Source organism: Entelurus aequoreus, linkage group LG10, assembly GCF_033978785.1.
Source record: "Entelurus aequoreus isolate RoL-2023_Sb linkage group LG10, RoL_Eaeq_v1.1, whole genome shotgun sequence".
NCBI classification, from domain to species: Eukaryota; Metazoa; Chordata; class Actinopteri; order Syngnathiformes; family Syngnathidae; genus Entelurus; species Entelurus aequoreus.
In genome coordinates this window covers 37,172,513-37,192,492 of record NC_084740.1, presented here as the reverse complement: position 1 = coordinate 37,192,492, position 19,980 = coordinate 37,172,513, and the positions used below count along the sequence as shown (strand labels likewise).

The 19,980-nt window shown below is 39.1% G+C and overlaps 1 protein-coding gene across 7 annotated transcripts in view; it reads right to left on the bottom strand.

Annotated features, from left to right (window-relative positions):
- LOC133658553 (latent-transforming growth factor beta-binding protein 4) overlaps nucleotides 1-19,980 on the bottom strand; it is a 154,281-nt gene that overhangs the window by 45,068 nt on the left and 89,233 nt on the right. For 4 of the 7 annotated variants that reach the window (XM_062060723.1, XM_062060717.1, XM_062060718.1 and 1 more), the window contains 4 exons: nucleotides 6,960-7,202; nucleotides 6,820-6,899; nucleotides 4,235-4,408; nucleotides 3,545-3,647 (listed from right to left, as the gene is read on the bottom strand). In XM_062060723.1, coding sequence (XP_061916707.1) covers nucleotides 3,545-3,647; nucleotides 4,235-4,408; nucleotides 6,820-6,899; nucleotides 6,960-7,202 — 600 coding nt within the window. Of the gene's footprint in view, nucleotides 1-3,544; nucleotides 3,648-4,234; nucleotides 4,409-6,819; nucleotides 6,900-6,959; nucleotides 7,203-13,280; nucleotides 13,925-19,980 lie in introns of those variants that run through there. The other 3 variants (XM_062060722.1, XM_062060724.1, XM_062060719.1) reach the window with 2 other exon arrangements.

The following is a 19,980-nucleotide window of genomic DNA, read 5'->3' as shown; positions in this document are numbered from 1 at the left end:
AGTCCGCCATTGTAGTCTCTATCCTCCTGTTGTGGGGCAGACTGTCTCATACATGCACATGCATCCTCCGCTGTTGCCATTTCTAATACAAAGTAGTGGATAGTTTGTACTATGGTTGTACGGTATACCGGTACTAATCAAGTACCGCGGTACTAATGAATTGAAAACAGTACTATACTGCCTTTGAAAAATACTTTTTTTTTTATTCGCATGGTGCCGTGCGGCAGTGATGTTGCTGAGCCGAGGAGCATGTTGAGTGTGTCAGCACGCACACACTCACAGAGCGCACAAGTTAAAGTTAAAGTACCAATGATTGTCACACACACACTAGGTGTGGTGAATTTATTCTCTGCATTTGACCCATCACCCTTGATAACCCCCTGGGAGGTGAGGGGAGCTGTGAGCAGCAGCGGTGGCCGCACCCAAGAATCATTTTGGTGATTTAACCCCCAATTCCAACCCTCGATGCTGAGTGCCAAGCATCAAGGGTAATGGATCCCATTTTTATAGTCTTTGGTATAACTCGGCCGGCTTTGAACTTACGACCTACCGATCTCAGGGCGGACACTCTAACCACAAGCAGAAACCGTGGGGAGAGGAAAACTGGCAACTAAAGGCAATTCTACTGGTTAATAAAAACAGTGCATGAAGCGCAATAGGGAGGTATTTGGGATGACGCTATAAATACGGAAGCGCTACGCTGCACGCGGTGCTTTAAAACATGCCTCGCCAAATGTGGCAAGACCACCTGCGCTTCAAACTTAAATATACACTTAAACAACAGTTTACCGGTAATATAATTAACTAACTCCCCTGCTGTGCACACACAGATACATCGACGCGCACACAGCTGCTTGGCTTGATGCCAAATATTAGCAGAGTCCAAACCGCCCACATGAAGCAAACTTATGCAAGTGAAATTTTGTAACAAATTGCTACAATTTGTGTTTCATCTTTAACAAATGTGTGTTTTACCTGCTACGTGGCTTATCTGTGTCCTTTTAGCCATAGTATTGTTTTTAGTATTTACTAACAGACCAAGAGTGGCAACAATAATCATGAAGCATTTAATAAAATGTCAATAAAGGTTTTTATTGTATTCTAACTTAATCCTGGATTATGACAGGCTATATGTAATATATAAAATTGTAAATTGCTCTTTGAGTGCTAGAACAAACACCCAGTGTGTTTAATGCCTTTTAATTTTTTAATCTTTTATAAAATTGTTCTTTAAATGCAATAGGCAACATTTGTTTAATGTATTGTAAGATGTTTTTGTTAAAATGAAGCCAAATACCGTATATTACCAAATAAACGCCCTTGGGCAAATAACCGCCCATGTCCTAATAGCCGCCCGGGGTCTGACCCCATTTTGTGAATTAACCACCTCTTCCTAATAACCGCCTATGTCCAAATAGCCGCCCATGGGCTGTTATTTGCATAATTTAGATTAAAATGCTACTGGGGTTGCGTTTGCTGCAGTATTATTGTTTTGGTGGTTTTATAGAGTACTTGGTACCATAATTTTATTTTTCCTGTATGCTGCTTTATTTAAAACTTGGAGTACTGTAGCCTTTATTTTATTTAAGTGACAGTATTATTGTTCTGTTTTGATGGTGGGTTTTATACTTGAGTACTTGGTACCATAATTTTATTTTTCCCGGTAGGCTGCTTTATTTATTTTTAGTATTGGTATTCTATTTGACAATTGTTGCACTACTGCCATGTTGAGGCCTTGTTGATCTCTTGTCTTTTGATAGTCTACCTCATGTTGATCTCTTGTTTTTTTGTTTGTATTTTTACAATAGCTATAACATTTAAAGTTTTTTGTACGGAAAACAAATACTGGACAGTGACCATTGTAACCAAATAATGGCCTGGTGCAGGCTGGTGCAAAAATAAATAAAAGCCTTGTGCAAATAACCGCCTGCTTCTTTTAAACGGCTGTCTCCAAAATCGATTTTGTTAAAAAAAAAATTATTTGGTAATATACGATATAACCATTTTTTGTGGTGCCCTTTATTTTGAAAAGTATCTAAATACATTTTGGTACTGGTACCAAAAAATTGGCATCGGGACAACCCTAGTTTGTACATATACAGTCGTGGTCAAAAGTTTACATACACTTGTAAAGAACATAATGTCATGGCTGTCTTGAATTTCCTTTGAGTTTTAGAATGGCCTTCCCAAAGTCCTGACTCAAACATGTGGACAATGCTGAAGAAACAAGCCCATGTCAGAAAACCAACAAATTTAGCTGAACTGCACCAATTTCAAAAATTCAACCAGAAGCTTGTGGATGGCTACCAAAAGCGCCTTATTGCAGTGAAACTTGCCAGGGGACATGTAACCAAATTTTAACATTGCTGTATGTATACTTTTGACCCAGCAGATTTGGTCACATTTTCAGTAGACTCATAATAAATTCATAAAAGAACCAAACTTCATGAATGTTTTTTCTGACCAACAAGTATGTGCTCCAATCACTCTATCACAAAAAAATAAGAGTTGTAGAAATGAGGAAACTCAAGACAGCCATGACATTATGTTCTTTACAAGTGTATGTAAACTTTTGACCACGACTGTATCTGTCAGTAGAATCGCTATGATAGCGCTAAAAACTACAACACGGCTGACGGGGAGAAGATGCAGTCTAAGTGGAAGCACATGAAGAAGACCGTCCACTAAACGGCGCATCCTAAAGAGATAATCTGTAAAAAAAAATAAAAAAATGTATGGAACCACCATTACATGTTATGTAGACCAGTGGTCCCCAACCTTTTTGTAGCTGCGGACCGGTCAACGCTTGAAAATTTGTCCCACGGACCGGTGGGGGTGAAGGGTGGGGGCGGGGGGTATTTAAAAAAAAAAAAGTATTTTTTTTTTTTTTTTACATAAATATATACAATCATGTGTGCTTACGGACTGTATCCCTGCAGACTGTATTGATCTATATTGATATATAATGTATATATTGTGTTTTTATGTTGATTTCATTTAAAAAAAATAAAAACATTTTTTTATTTCTTTATTTCTTGTGCGGCCCGGTACTAATCGGTCCGGTACCGGGCTGCGGCCCGGTGGTTGGGGACCACTGATGTAGACCACAAGAAAGTGTTTTAAATGTAGGAAAAACAATAATAATATGACCCCTTTAAGTTGAAGTATCACTGTAGAAGAAAACATTTAGAGGCAAACACTAGGTTCAGATTAGGGTCGTGTTTTGGAGTTTGGTTGTGCTCGTTACGGACTAAGGAATGCGTTAAGTCCTCTTTGTGTGTGTGTGTGTGTGTGTGTGTGTGTGTGTGTGTGTGTGTGTGTGTGTGTGTGTGTGTGTGTGTGTGTGTGTGTGTGTGTGTGTGTGTGTGTGTGTGTGTGTGTGTGTGTGTGTGTGTGTGTGTGTTACATAAGCATGTGGAAATCTTCCCAAATATTTTACTCATCCAGGACCACCCCACACTGACAGAACGCAGCGCGTTTGTTTTCCTCCAGTGGATGTTCTCTGTTTGCTGCTGTTGTGGAGGTGAACATGAAGCACGCTGACCTGCATGTTTAGGACAGAGGACGCAGTCTGTGGCGCCCCAAGCCTTCCCGAGACCCCGGCAACACGTCTCCTTGCTCCTCAGCCCCGGCAAAGGAGAACTACACTGCAACACATCAACAAAATGTTTTTTTTTAGACTGAGGAGAACAAACTGCAGTGACACAAAGCACTGGAAGTACAGTAGGGTCATGAGGGGACCGAATGGCACCCAAATGGTCCCGTGAAGTGTGTGTGTGTGTTCTTCTTTTGGCTTCTTTTGTGTCGGATGTTTCACGTGAGGGTGGAAGTGAAGTTTACGACGCGGTGATTCCTGGGAGGCTGTCAGGAGACGTTCTGGTTCACATTAAGTTCCTGGCTGCGGAGGTGCACACATGTTTCACGGCGTGTGAAGACAAAAACAGCCTGTTCGCACTCGGTCGTGGACACAGCCATACTTTATGCCGCTCGTAAAAATAAGAGCTTTTGTCTTTGGCTACAATTTGATGCTGCGTCCGTAACAGGGCAGCCTGAATTTATGTACTCAACATTCCCGTGTCAACTTGACCCACATTCTGGATTTGAACAGTAAATGAAGGGGCATGTGAGGACTGGTTGTGAGATAGAAGAAACTTTCAAAATAAGGGACTTCTGTGGTTGTTTGCCTCCCAGTCAGCCCACCATTGTGTTCTTAAGAAGACAAAGCGCCTCTCACCTGTCCGTCTTTCACCTCTCTGAAGCAGTATTTGAAGCCCGAGTGTTGGGTGTAGACGCCATCCCCCCTCGTCGTTTGGGCCTGGACCACGAGCCCGGCTGGTGCAGGAGCCCCCGCTGATCCGGATTGCGTGGCTGATGAGAGCGCTTGCAGCGCGGGGAAGAATCCAGACACCTGGAGAGTCAAAGATGGCCAAATGTGGACACACAGCGAATAATATACGAACCCCTCTATATGCAAATTTTTCGGTTTACAAGGTTTTAAATCAAGCCAAATATGCCTCTGTGATCGAACCATGTCTCTGTGGACAAACGCTTCAGTTGGCTGCCCGCAGGCAAGAAAACAGGGCAAACATTGTTGGGGAGGCGGAGCCTTCCACTTTACTTGCTGTGCAGGAGAGGTCACATCTCAACACTCCAGCTTGTGTGCCTTTTATTAGTTTTTTCACCTTTTGACAGGTTTTGTCCATTGTGCTAACTCAATAAGAGTCCCAAAAACTCAACAAACCCGCCTGGAAAGAAAGAGGGAACGGCTGTGGAGTTAAAAAAAAGAAGTAAAAACCCTATTTGCGAGGAGTACATTCATGACACTCACAAGCATATGGAAGTAGAATTGTCTCACATCAACTATATATATTTACAAATACGCGTTTATTTATACAAATTCTTTATTTGAATATCACATTTGTATTTGTATATTTATTAATATATGCATATGTATTAATATCATATTTATTTATATATATATACTGTATATATATATATATATATAAATAAATATATATAAAAAATTAATATCATATTTATTTATATATATATATATATATATAAATATGATATTAATACATATGCATATATTAATAAATATACAAATATAAATACAAATGTGATATTCAAATAAAGAATTTGTATAAATAAACGCGTATTTGTAAATATATTTTTGAGATTTGAAAATATATACAAATAAAATGTATAAATATAAAAATGTGACATACAAATAAATCAAGAATTTGTATAAATAAACGTGTATTTGTTAATATATTTTTGAGATTTGAATATGAATATGCTTAATTTTGTGTCTGTATTTGTATTGAATTTGCATATGTGGATCGCTTTTTTGCTTTTGTGTCGATGAGACATTCCTCCCGCAAACCAGATGCACAAAAAAATGTGACCTACACACTCCCCTGAACAACCAGCAGAGGGCACTGCAGCCAGAGCGTGCAGACATGGTCAGACACTGGCGAGCCAATCAGAGGCACACTAGGGAGGGTCATATTACGTCATGACTTTTGGGATGATTTGACACACATTGCACTGATAAGAGATCAGTATCTACATCGGGACAAGGTCATTAAACGGCATTGATATAATAAAATAAGCAGCTGGCACGGTCTTTCAGATTAACTGGATGAACTAGCATTAGCTAATACAACGCTAAAGTTAGCTAGCTCAGGCCTGTTGTGCGTTCTCTCTGTAAAGACGTGGATGGTTTTTGTGCAGAGAACTCCAGGCATTTTGCATATAATGCTCTGTGACCCAGACCGCTCTGGCTGCAGTGCCCTCTGCTGGTTGTTCAGGGGAGTGTGTAGGTCACATTTATTTATGCATCTGGTTTGTGGAAGGAACGTCTCATCGACACAAAAGCAAAAAAGCGAACCACATATGCAAATTCAATACAAATATAATTACAAAATCAAGCATATTTATATTCAAATCTCAAAAATATATTTACAAATAAACGTTTATTTATACAAATCCTAGATTTATTTGTATGTCACATTTTTATATTTATACATTTTATTTGTATATATTTTCAAATCTCAAAAATATATTTACAAGTAGGCGTTTATTTATACAAATTATTTATTTAATTGTATATCAAATTTGTATTTGTATATTTATTAATATATGCATATGTATTAATATCATATTGATATATATAAGTTGATGTGAGACAATTCTACTTCCATACAAGCATGACCACAGCACAGCACCGCACGGAAAGTAACCACATCAAGTTGTAATTCTGATGAAGAATTAAAAGAGGCCAAAACAGAATTACATCACAGCAGAGGAGAAGTATCATCTCTCTTTCCAAAGCGGCCCCTCCTTCTGTCTACTACTTTCTCGTCAGTTCTCTGCCGTTGTTAATGTGTGTGCATTTTACTTTTGAAAATGTTTATTATTGTAGCAATACGATTGTCGAAGTTAATGATTTTTGTGATATTGTTTGTGAGAGGGCAGCATAGTGACTTCAGTCTGTGTGAGTGTTGGCAGAGCAGAGCATACTTCAGCTTGTTGTTGTTTTGATTTTATTACATAAATAGTTGATCTATCACCTCCTTTTTATGTTTGTTAGATATACAGTACTGTATAGCACTTTATATTGTGTTCAAAGTGTACACAAACCTTCACTAAAATATGGATTTTTGTCGAGGCTGGAACCCATTATTCATATTTACATTGTTTCTTATGGGGAACTCTGTTTCACTATACAGACTTTTCTGTTACGAACCCTGTTCACAAACCAATTAGGTTCCTAAATCGAGGTTCCCCTTCAGATCAGCCAATGAGAGCTCTGACCTTCATCACCTGGTGGACCTTCACGCTGGCCTCAAGGGGGTGCTGCACTCTGACCTTCACCATGGAGGGACTAGAAGCTGCTGGGGAAACAGAAAAAACTAAGTGAACATGTCCACACAGGATCCAACTTTCAGACTCACATGCTGGTCTCCCTATAGCCTGGTTCGGACCTGCCAGAGGCAGGAGAAACTCAGACTGGGTCAGCCCCTGATTGGCCGCCATGACTGACAGGCCGGCGGGCTCGACGACTTCATTGGTGGAGGAGGGGGTGGATGCATGGGCGACGGGGATCTGGCAGAACTTTCCAGTGAAGTTTGACGGGCAGAGGCAGCGGTCCTTCAGCAGGCAGACGCCGCCGTTCTTACACAGCAGTGGACACAGAACTGCAGAAAGAGCCAGAACGACACAATTGGATCATTAGCGCATGTCAGTGAAGTGCAGCAATGCACTCTGGGAAATATCTGCCATGCAGTTACTAGGAAACTCTAAAAAAATTAAAAAAAACAAAGAGACGGAAAGAGATGTGTTGATATAAAACACAGCCTGACCTGGCCTGGTCCAGGGGCCACTGGGCACTGGAACCAGCCAGCCAAGTCCTATTTCCTGTGTGACAGGAAGTGCTGAACCTGCTGCTAATGAGCCGATAACACTCTGCAGCAGACAGGAAGTGTGCAGCACTAAAAACATGTGACATGTTCTTGTTTGCCAGAAATCTTCGTCCTGGGTTTTTGGCGGATTATTATCATGATCACATTAAAAGTAAAATTATTTAATGATCTTGAAAAAATTTGAGTAATAATGTCGGGATTAACATGGTCAATAGATGCCCTGTATTCACTTGGTATCGGATCGTTGCCAAAAAATGCAGGATCATCCACCACTTGTGTTTACGGTGGCCTGTACTAGTCGACTATTTGACAATTCAATACGGAGGAGTTTGATTCCATTGTAAACCTCGCAGTGGAATTGTCCAACATTCAACCCCCCTCCTCCCTTCTCAGGAGGGAGTCAAGTTAAGTACGTAAGGCCCCTCGTGGACAGCTGCATTTGCCAGAACATAGATGTTGTGCCGCCTCAGCTGGGAGGTATATAATCGACAAATCGCTCAGGCAGGTCTCCCTCACTGCTCTCTTCTGGCAACAGTAATTATCCTTCCACTGGTTCACCTACGAAAACCTTGTTACGACTTGTACTTCCAATAGATCAGTGGTTTCCAAAGTGCGGCACGGGGGCCATTTGCGGCCCGCAGCTACATTTTTAACGGTCCTCAACACATTAAAAAAAGAATACTACCGTAATTTTTCAGACTATAAAGCACACTTAAAATCCTTTCATTTTCCCAAAAATGGAAAGTGCACCTTATAATCCGGTTTCGCCTTATGTTTGTAATAAATGGGTTATACTTATACTTGTATAGCACTTTTCTACCTTTTTAAGGAACTCAAAGCGCTTTGACATTATTTCCACATTCACCCATTCACACACTGATGGCGGGAGCTGCCATGCAAGGCGCTAACCAGGACCCATCAGGAGCAAGGGTGAAGTGTCTTGCTCACGGACACAACGGACTTGACTAGGATGGTAGAAGGTGGGGATTGAACCAGTAACCCTCAGACTGCTGGCACGGCCACTCTCCCAACTTCGCCACGCCGTCCCCATTATTAGTATTAATTCTGGTTGTGTTTACTGACCTCGAAGCAATTTTATTTGGCACAAGGTGCAATGATAATAGTGACCAGTAGATGGCAGTCACACATAAGAGAAATGTGTGGACTGCAGGTGAACGCCACATGCTCAATACATGACGCTCGCAAGCAGGCCCAAAACTTTGATGTTTCATTGAGATTATAGAACATTACAAACAGCGCTAAAAATCTGTCAAAATGTTTTAGTAAGACTTTGGTAAGCTACGAAGCCGCACCACATTACAGCTACCCTAGTCAGACGTACTGTGCTTCAACATATGGGTGTTATTATAGTGTGTGTATAAGGACCCCAAAATGGCACTTATTAGGCGACATGATCCGGCATTTTGTTTCACAATTTTATGCAAAACCAACATTTATTACCTAATGGTACCTGCTGATGTGTATTTGGGATCTGCATAAGTCCTGAAAATGCGCGCGCGTCCGCCGTTAAAGTCTGTGCCGTAAAATGGTAAATGGGTTATACTTGTATAGCGCTTTTCTACCTTCAAGGTACTCAAAGCACTTTGACACTATTTCCACATTCACACACACATTCACACACTGATGGAGGGAGTTGCCATGCAAGGCGCTAACCACGACCCATCAGGAGCAAGGGTGAAGTGTCTTGCTCAAGGACACAACGAACGTGACTCGGGTGGTAGAAGCCGATCGAACCGGGAACCCTCAGGTTGCTGGCACGGCCGCTCTCCCAACTGAGGAACGCCGTCCGCCGTAGTCAACAAGCTCCTTCTTTTTCTCTATCCTCTAGTTGTGGGGCATTCATCCTCCACTGTTGCCATTTCTAATACAAAGTAGCGCATAGTTGTAACATATCTGTCAGTAGACTCGCTATGGAAGCACTAAAAACTACCGGTACAATAAAAATGAGGGGGAAAAGATGCTGTCAAAGTGGAGGCACGTAAATAAGACCGCACACAAAACGGTGCATTCTGAAGAGACGGTCATAAAGCGGTTTCAGTTCTATGATTAACTACATTCCTCAATAAAATAGATAAGAGCTCTAAAATTTCTGTATTACTTAAAAAAAATGGTGTTGTTTAATAATATTCTACCCAAACATTTAATAAATTCAAATAGAAATAAGGCAACAAGAGAAGTATTCCACACATCTCTTTTCTAAATTAAATCTAAGTAAATTTGGGCATCAACATCAACAATATAGTTTGTCTGAGTGACTAGACATGACAAAAAAATATATTAATACCTTCATATACTGTATATGTGTGTATATATATATATATATATATATACCTACATATGTGTGTGTATGTATGTATATATATATATATATATATATATATATATATATATATATATTACATATACGTATATATATATATATATATATATATATATATATATATATATATATATATATATATATATATATATATATATTACATATACGTATATATATATATATATATATATATATATATATATATATATATATATATATATATATATATATATATATATATATATACGTATATATATATTTATTTTTTTATATGTATTTTTTTTCAAACATCGTTTTTTCTAATCAATTAAGAATCGTTACAAATAAGAATCGCGAATTATTACAAAATCAATTTTCTTATTTTGACACGCCTTGTGGTCCGAAAAATACAGAACATAAAAAAAAACACAAAAAGTGGAATAAAAGAGCAAACAAGTGTAATGTAACACAAAAAGTGGAATAAAAGAACAAACAAGTGTAATGTAACAAGAAAATGTTGCAATATTGACACAAATTTAAAAAAAACATTTTTTACTTTAAAACTGGCATTGCTTAAAAAAAAAAAAAAAAAACTTATAACCGACGGATGGTTCTGAAGCTGATTTCCAGATTTAAGCATTGAAATTAAAAATAATATATGTTGATGTATGACTTATTTTTTAGCACTTTTATGAGTCTTTTGGACCCCCAAGGCCTTTAGTCTCATTTTTGTCATTGTTCAAAAAATAATATTGAATCAAAATCAATGTTGTTTTGAATTATTTACCTTTTTAAAGTTTCAATTACTTCACATAAAATTTTCTAATTTGAATATTTTTGAGGGGAACATATTGCATACTTTGTGTTTTTGTAATGAAAAAGGGTTTTCTTTGACAAAAAGGGCATTAACATTTTTTTTAAAATGTAACTTTTATGTCAATGGATAAATCTGAAGTTAATAATCTAATCTAAATATTTTAGCGTTTAAAGTAAAAATAAATACATACATGTATATATATATATATATATATATATATATATATATATATATATATATATATATATATATATATATATATATATATATATATATATATATATATATACACACACACACAGACATATACATAGCTGATATGTTTTTAACACTTTAATGACTGAAACCCCTTTGCGTCCCCCGGGCCTTTAAAATTGAGGGGAGTACCAAAGTAGACTTCTCATGCTTTCATTTCATAAAAAGTTTGGACACCTCAGCTCTAGATAGACAATATTGCAAATAAGATCTGTGTTTTGCCCTCTTCAATGGAAGATTTCATTCCTTTTGTACGTTTTGGAAGAGTCGCACAGCGGATAGATCTACATCCATGTGAGGTTACTGACACCTAGTGGCCAGTCAGTGTATAGCAATTATTATCAATCAATGATCACTGACTGTGCTTTAAAAAAAACCAAAAAAAACGACACTGTACACTGATCGTTGACTACGGACAAAATCTAATGGATCAAACTTGACTAAGAAAATCCTTAGACGATGACAGCCCTACTAATCTGGGTAAAATAACTCCCCGTTGTGCACAATGTGAGTATTTACAGAGTATGATGATTGTTCTGCACAGGAAGCAGCACTCACAGAACCATGAAACGTTGCCTTGTTAATAGTCAACAGGGTAGTGAGAAACTTTAACGCTCCACCTACAGGTCTGGAGTGAAACATGAGACCTTACATAACATGATGGCTGTTTAAAAAAAAAGTTTTTACTTTTTTTTTTTTTAACCCCAGTTTACCATTCTGGTTATTGTACAGCCAAACATTGCGTGTAACAAACTACACTAGTTTGTTTGCTCGCTTATCACTCCGAAGAGTTCAGTGCCCAAATGCGTTGGTGACTCAGTTTATGTTTTGTTTTATTGAGTACAAAATAAGCCACAATGGGGTCAAAGAAAGTTGCGAGTGCCAGCACTTGGATAAAGAAGGTGAGAAACCCTATTAAATTCAGGAGAGAATAGGTAGCAAAGTACCCTCTTCTCCAACAAGAGCCTAATGTCACTACAGCTTGGTTATTATACAGGTTGCGGAACGTAAATAAAGTATTGTTGATGGTTTTTGAAAGCATTTTTAAGTGATTTAGAGGTAGAATTGATTGCTCCCAGTAGCTGCATTGCTAGCCACCTAACACAAGCCGATTTTTACAAGTTAGAATGCAAAAAAAACAAAAAAACTTTCGTCTTCTTGTCTCTCATAATGATTGTGAACGATAGGCAAAATAAAAATAAAGAAGTGCAGTTCCCCTTTAAAGACAGCATAAGTCAATAGTTAATAATAAATAGTAGGGGGGTAACGGTACACAAAAATTTCGGTTCGGTGCGTACCTCGGTTTAGAGGTCACAGTTCGGTTAATTTTCGGTACAGTAAGAAAACAACAAAATATACATTTTTTGGTTATTTATTTACCAAATTTGCAAAATCTTCCACCAAAAATATTTTTCTTAGTGGAATATTTGATGTGAAGTAATGGGAACCTTGGATAGGTCAATAATTTATATTAACATTGATTTTGATTCAATATTATGTTTTGAGCAATGACAGTTTGAAAGAAAAAAAAACAGCTTTGTTTTATTAGTCAACATTGCAACTTTTTCTAAATTACATTTCACCTTTAAGCTTTTTTATTTCACTTTTGTTATGTTTTTGTTTATTTTAATAGTATTTTTAGAATGTGCCGTGGGCCTTTAAAACAATTTGTTTTGTTTTTAACCCCTTCTTAACCCTTAACGTACATTGAAAATACACGCAACCCTAACTCAAAATGCCGGACATTTGAGGCATTTAAGAAACTCCGCCCTGACAGCTCCGCAAAAGAGGACATGTCCGGTGAAAAGAGGACGTATGGTCAGTCTATCGTAGCCCGTTAGCTGCTAGCATGCCGTGTGTTGTGCCTCTTTGTGCATTGTTTACACAACGTACGTTACGCTACTTAATATGTCCGTGTGGTACACCTCCGAACCGAACCGGAACCCCCGTACCGAAACGGTTCAATACAAATACATGTAGCGTTACACCCCTAATAAATAGGGTAGTGTTTTTCATACCTATCATTGTTCTCCAGTTAAACTAAATTCACTCGATCAAGCCTTACACTACAAAACGGTAAAAGTATGTATGATTCATGCCGATATCGTATCAGATCAATATTGTTATCATCCAGTATGTATCGTATCAGATATTGGATTAGATGGTGAGTCACCATGCTGTGTGCGACAAATCTGTTTTTTCTCACAAACCAACCAAGTTACCGAACAAACCCCCGCCCACAAATACAAACTAACTCAATTTTGTTGACCTTTGAACTGCGTGACATCATCGCCTCCTTGCTGGTGCCTCTTCCACTTTAACGGCACTGATTGTTTCAACATTTGCACGTCGGCATAATGAAAGCCACATGTCCTCGTCTCCGAGCTTCGACCATACCAACGCAGGTGGCGCTAACTCTAACCCCTCGAACGGCCGTCAACATCGGTTCGGAGGAACTCACAGACTCGGAAGCCCGGTCCGTTTCTCCGTCCCCCCGAAGGCGGTGCCGGCCCGCTGAAGAGCGTGGTCACGTTCCCTCGCTCGCAGTGGTTGATGCATCGCTGGTGGCTGCAGCGCACCTTGCAGATGGTCGGCGTGAACATCACCTGGAGCCTCTCCGCCCCGCCCGGCCCGCCTCCGCCTCGGGCCTGCCCGTTGGCGGGAGCGGGGCAGAGCAGGATGACCGCGCATGTCAGGGAAAAGACGAGCATGACGGAAGTTTTGACTCCTCAGTTTGTCCTCAGGAGCTTCAGCATCATCCAAAGTCAACACGGTGAGTTGGAGCTGCGGCAGCAAGAAGAAGGCACTTGAGAGCGTCTGAGCACAAAGTAAGAGTGTCGTGCTCTAAAAGCCGGGAGAGAGAGATAATTGAAAGCAGTGAGCTGCAGTGGGCTCGGGTCCAAGGTAAACGTCAAGCACTGATCCGCTCCATCGAGCCACTTTCCGCCGCTTCCCTTCACGACTTCCCCGCTCTATTCTCCTGCTTTCTACTGCGGCTTCTCGCCGCGAAGAGCTGCAATAAATACGCCGGCCGTCTCACGCTCCGGGATGTCAGAGTGATGATGCAAACCTGGCTTGAGTTTTAGCCTGACAAAACACGCCGCAGCTAAAGGAACTCCTTGTGCAGCTCGAGGAAACTCCGGGCGTGTCAACTTTAAAACCTGCATGAAGTGATTTATTGGCCACTTGAGAGGCGGCTGGAACAAACACAGAGTGTGTGCTGTTTGTGTTACCATGGTGTTGTGTCATCGCCACATGTGGGACCGACTCATCGGCACAGCGAGTCAACATGCTGCAGGCATGCTGCACTCTCCACACTCAACAACAAAGAGGTGACGCCATGTCACCACACAGCAGTAAGTCAGGGGTGCTCAAAGTGGGGTCCGGGGGCCAAATTTAGCCCGTCGAGTCCCCAGTGATGGGCAGTAGCAAGCTACATGTAGCAAAGCTGCGTAGCTTAACTACCGTATTTTTCGGAGTATAAGTCGCTCCGGAGTATAAGTCGCACCGGCCGATAATGCATAATAAAGAAGGGGAAAAACATATACACTACCGTTCAAAAGTTTGGGGTCACCCAAACAATTTTGTGGAATAGCCTTCATTTCTAAGAACAAGAATAGACTGTCGAGTTTCAGATGAAAGTTCTCTTTTTCTGGCCATTTTGAGCGTTTAATTGACCCCACAAATGTGATGCTCCAGAAACTCAATCTGCTCAAAGGAAGGTCAGTTTTGTAGCTTCTGTAACGAGCTAAACAGTTTTCAGATGTGTGAACATGATTGCACAAGGGTTTTCTAATCATCAATTAGCCTTCTGAGCCAATGAGCAAACACATTGTACCATTAGAACACTGGAGTGATAGTTGCTGGAAATGGGCCTCTATACACCTATGTAGATATTGCACCAAAAACCAGACATTTGCAGCTAGAATAGTCATTTACCACATTAGCAATGTATAGAGTGTATTTCTTTAAAGTTAAGACTAGTTTAAAGTTATCTTCATTGAAAAGTACAGTGCTTTTCCTTCAAAAATAAGGACATTTCAATGTGACCCCAAACTTTTGAACGGTAGTGTATAAGTCGCATTTTTGGGGGAAATTTATTTGATAAAACCCAACACCAACAATAGATATTTGAAAGGTAATTTAAAATAAATAAAGAATAGTGAACAACAGGCTGAATAAGTGTACGTTATATGAGGCATAAATAACCAACTGAGAACGTGTCTGGTATGTTAACGTAACATATTATGGTAAGAGTCATTCAAATAACTATAACATATAGAACATGCTATACGTTTACCAAACAATCTGTCACTCCTAATCGCTAAATCCCATGAAATCTTATACGTCTAGTCCAGTGGATCTTAACCTGGGTTCGATCGAACCCTAGGGGTTCGGTGAGTCTGGCTCAGGGGTTCGGCGGTGGTCAAGACACACCCGACTCATCGTGTAATTAAAAAATTCTCCCTATCGGCGTATTACGGCTAAGGCAACAGCAGAAGTCACACTGATTTGCAGGTGTGTCATTTGTTGTGAGTTTATGCACTAGTAAAAAAACATGGTAACACTTTAGTATGGGGAACATATTCACCATTAATTAGTTGCTTATTAACATGCAAATTAGTAACATATTGGCTCTTAACTAGTCATTATTAAGTACTTATTAATGCCTTATTCGGCATGGCCTTATTATAACCCTAACCCTCTAACCCTAACCCTAACCAAATAACTCTAAATTAAGTCTCTGTTACTTAGAGTATGTTCCCCATACTAAAGTGTTACCAAAAACATATAACTTTGTCTTGAATTTGAAAAAAAAAAAAAAATTTATTTTTCACTAAAGAAGGGTTTGGTGAATGCGCATATGAAACTGGTGGGGTTCGGTACCTCCAACAAGGTTAAGAACCACTGGTCTAGTCTCTTACGTGAATGAGCTGAATAATATTATTTGACATTTTACGGTAATGTGTTAATAATTTCACACATAAGTCGCACCCCCAGCCAAACTATGAAAAAAACTGCGACTTACAGTCCGAAAAATACGGTACTGTATTTTCCAGACCGTAGGGCGCACCAGATTATAAAGCACACTGCCGATGAATGGTCTATTTTTTATCTTTTTTCATATACCTGTATAAGGCGCACAGGATTAAAGGAGTCATATTTATTTATTTTTATTCTAAATGTAAAACACTTCCTTGTGGTCTACATAACATGTAATGGTGGTTCTTTGGTCAAAATGTTGCATAGATTATGTTTTACAGATCATCTTCAAGCCGCTTTCTGACAGTCACTTCAGGATGCGCCTTTTTGTGGGCGGTCTTATTTACGTGGCTCACCTTTGACAGCGTCTTTGCCCCGTCATCTTTGTTGTAGCGGTGTAGCGTGCAAGGACGGGAGTGGAAGAAGTGTCAAAAGATGGAGCTAACTGTTTTAATGACATTCAGACTTTACTTAAATCAATAACGGAGCAGCATCTCCTCATCCGGAAACAACAAGGCCGGAAATGTGTCCCGTGAAAAACCACCCGACCGGAACTCTCTAATAACTAAAGTTCCTTGGGTGAATAATGTAAACTCACTACACCGGTATGTTTTAGCGCTTTCATGGCGAGTTTACTGACGGATATAAGTAAGAACTTTACACTACTTTATATTAGAAATGGCAACAGCGGAGGATGAATGTCCCATAACAAGAAGATAGAGAAAAAGAAGAAGCTTATCGACTGCAGTGTCAGCACAGACTACAAATGCGGACGTGCGCAATTTTTCAGGATTTATGCAGATCCCAAATACAGATCAGCAGGTAACAGAAAGTAAGAAAAGCTGCTTTTGCATAATACAGCGGAACAAAACAGCAGATAATATGTCTTACCTTATACACACACCATAATAATACTTGTATGTTTAATGCGCCAACAATCCATCAAGCGGTGCGGCTTCATAGCTTACCAAAGTCGTACTAAAACATTTTGATATATTTTTGAGCGCCGTGTGTAATTTTCTATATTTTCAATGGAACATACGCATTGTTTGTTTGTGTTGTTTACTTGATTCATATTGCCATCATAGTGCAGTCTACATGTATCTATTATGTTTGACTGCCATCTACTGGTCACACTTATCATTACACCATGTACCAAATAAAATGGCTTTGAGATCGGTAAGCAAAACCAGAATTATTCCGTACATTAGGCGCACCGGGTTATAAGAAAAAACGATTTTAAGTGCGCCTTATAGTCCGGAAAATATGGTACATTTCCCAGTAGCTTGGCGGGAGCTTTGCTACTTTTTGAAATAATAGCAATCCCTGTAGCTTAGCTACTTTTAGAGCCATGTAACGAGGTGTCTTACATTAAAGCTACAAGCTACAAAGAGAAAAAAAGAACAGCAAATCCAGGCCAAAAAATATGGATAAAATACAATGACCTGGACGAATGAGAACATCCATACTAGGGTTGTACGGTATACCGGCAATAGTATAGTATCGCGGTACTAATAAATAAAAAACGGTACTATACTCTGTTTGAAAAGTACCGGTTCTCCATTTAAAAAAAAAAATTTACGGGCATGACGGCGCATCGTCACGTCATGACATTGCTGGTTTTACGAGCAGAGGAGCATGTTCGGCAGTGCACAATCACGGAGTACTTACATGCAGACACGGTGTGTAGACAGAAAAGGGAGAACGGACGCATTTTGGCCTAAAAACTGACGATAAAGGTGAAGCTATAACACTGATATTTATGGCCAGGAAGAGGTGCTTTAAGACATGGCTAGCTAGCTAGCGGCTAATATCCCTCCGCAGTCGGCAGTGTTTTAGCTACTTCTAAATCACTAATCCTCGCCTCCATGTCAACAAATAAAGTAAGTTTCTTACAAGTATCATCCCTGCAGGACGAGGAATAGTTAAACATGCTTCACTACACACCGTAGCTCACCAGCGTCACCGCTAATGACGCCGTTCCTGAATGTAAACAAATGCCATGGATCTACACCTGACATCCACTGTAATGATATCAAGTACAAGAGCCTATCTAGTCGATACTATTATAATCACAAAATCTTTTTACCTTTTTAAAAAAATCATATTATGTTTATAAACTCAGGAAATACGTCCCTGGACACATGAGGACTTTGAATATGACCAATGTATGATCCTGTAACTACTTGGTATCAGATCGATACCTACATTTGTGCTATCATCCAAAACTAATGTAAAGCATCCTAACAACAGAAGAATAAGTGATTATTACATTTCAACAGAAGTGTAGATAGAACATGTTGATACAGAAAATAACCAGATGTTAACAGTAAATGAACAAGTAGATTAATAATCAATTTTTACAGCTTGATCTTTATAATGATTGTGCGTGCTGCTGGTCCACTAATAGTACTAACCTTTAACAGTTAATTTTACTCATTTTCATTCATTACTAGTTTCTATGTAACTGTTTTTTATATTGTTTTACTTTCTTTTTTAGTCAAGAAAATGTTTTTAATTTATTTATCTTATTTTAGTTTATTAATTTTTAAAAAAAGGACCTTATCCTCACCATACTTGGTTGTCCAAATTAGGCATAATAATGTGTTAATTTCACGACTGTATACATCGGTATCAGTTGATATCGGTATCGGTAATTAAAGAGTTGGACAATATCGGAATATCGGCAAAAAGCCATTATCGGACATCCCTAGCTGCGACCATTGTGACGGATAACGATGACATCTTTGAACACCTGCCCAGGATCTGCTTCTAATAAATCAGTCCTTCTCCCCATGGGGGGCCCATGTGACTCCTGGGGACATGCTTTATCAATATTATGCAGTACCGTACTTCAAACCCCGCTTCGAAAACCTGTGCGCTACAAATCGTCCTCATTTTAGCCATTCATCTTGACTTCCTCATTTTTATTTATATAAAAAAAAAATCAGCAAGAATTGTTTAATACATTTTTCTTTAGTAGGTTAAAGTAGCAGAAGAGTGGGAAAACAAGTTGTCTATATTGAAGCTGTTGTTATATTTATCTGATTTATTACACCAAAAGACTTTTAAAGTTTGCAAATAAATAGGTATGATCAAAATAGTATCAATCTTACAGAGATTCCCGAGCCACTTAAATGAGGAACCCAGTCACGTGATTGCGTGACGTAGACTTAGGAACCAAAGATCCCTTCCCCATCAACAACAATGCTAATCAAGCAGACGTTGTGAGAGCCAATGACAATTACTTTGGGAAAAATATTTTTGTGCCCGCTCACAAGGAGGATGAGCAATAAGTTTTAGAAGCCAATTGCTACCCGGCGGATGTAGCTTTATTGTGACACTACCATTCGCAGCATTGCTAGGTGCTAAACATACAAACTAACATTAAAACCAAAATAAAACAAACACTTACTGTAATATTTCCACTCTAGCTGGAATGCCGACCGACGGGACGCTTACATAATTCCATTTTGATGAAGAATCAATCACAATCCTCACAAAGGATTAAAAAAAAAGTTCCTGCAGGAAGCGTCTTTTGGGGTCTATTACACCATCTCGGGGGATGTCAAAGTCGACGAGCTCATTGGTCCATTGCCACATTTGTCTACTAACAGGTGAGAGATGCATGAGTTATAATCTAGAATTTACTTTTAACAAGTTTGAGACGAAGCAGAAGCAGTCGCTGGCTCAGTTTGTCAACAATAGCTCACTGCTGTCAATGCCAACTAAAATAGTCTGTGTTAGCACTTATAATAACAATATCACTCATATTTGGTTCATTTTCAGGGCATGACATGTAAATGGAATATTTTTGGCACTTTTTGGATGTTTTTAAAGAGGGTTTAATGAGCGCAATAGAGGACCTTCAATCTGTTGAACCAATTGTTGGCTGTTTATTTATGATTTTGAATGCATAAAAAAGCCAAACGTGGGTTCTTGTCTTACATAAGGATGGTGAATGATAAACAGCACATCTCTTTCAAATGTTTACATATTTCCAGTATGACTCATCTGATAACATGGTCCGAGTACAGAAGCATTACTACTGTGATGTCAATCTCCGAAAACAGCCGAAGTGGAATTTTTCAAATGGCTGACTGAATTTTAGGCATTTTGTGATGTTACAACTGTATTTTCACATACTTTGCAGATTGTAAATACAATTGTATATGGTT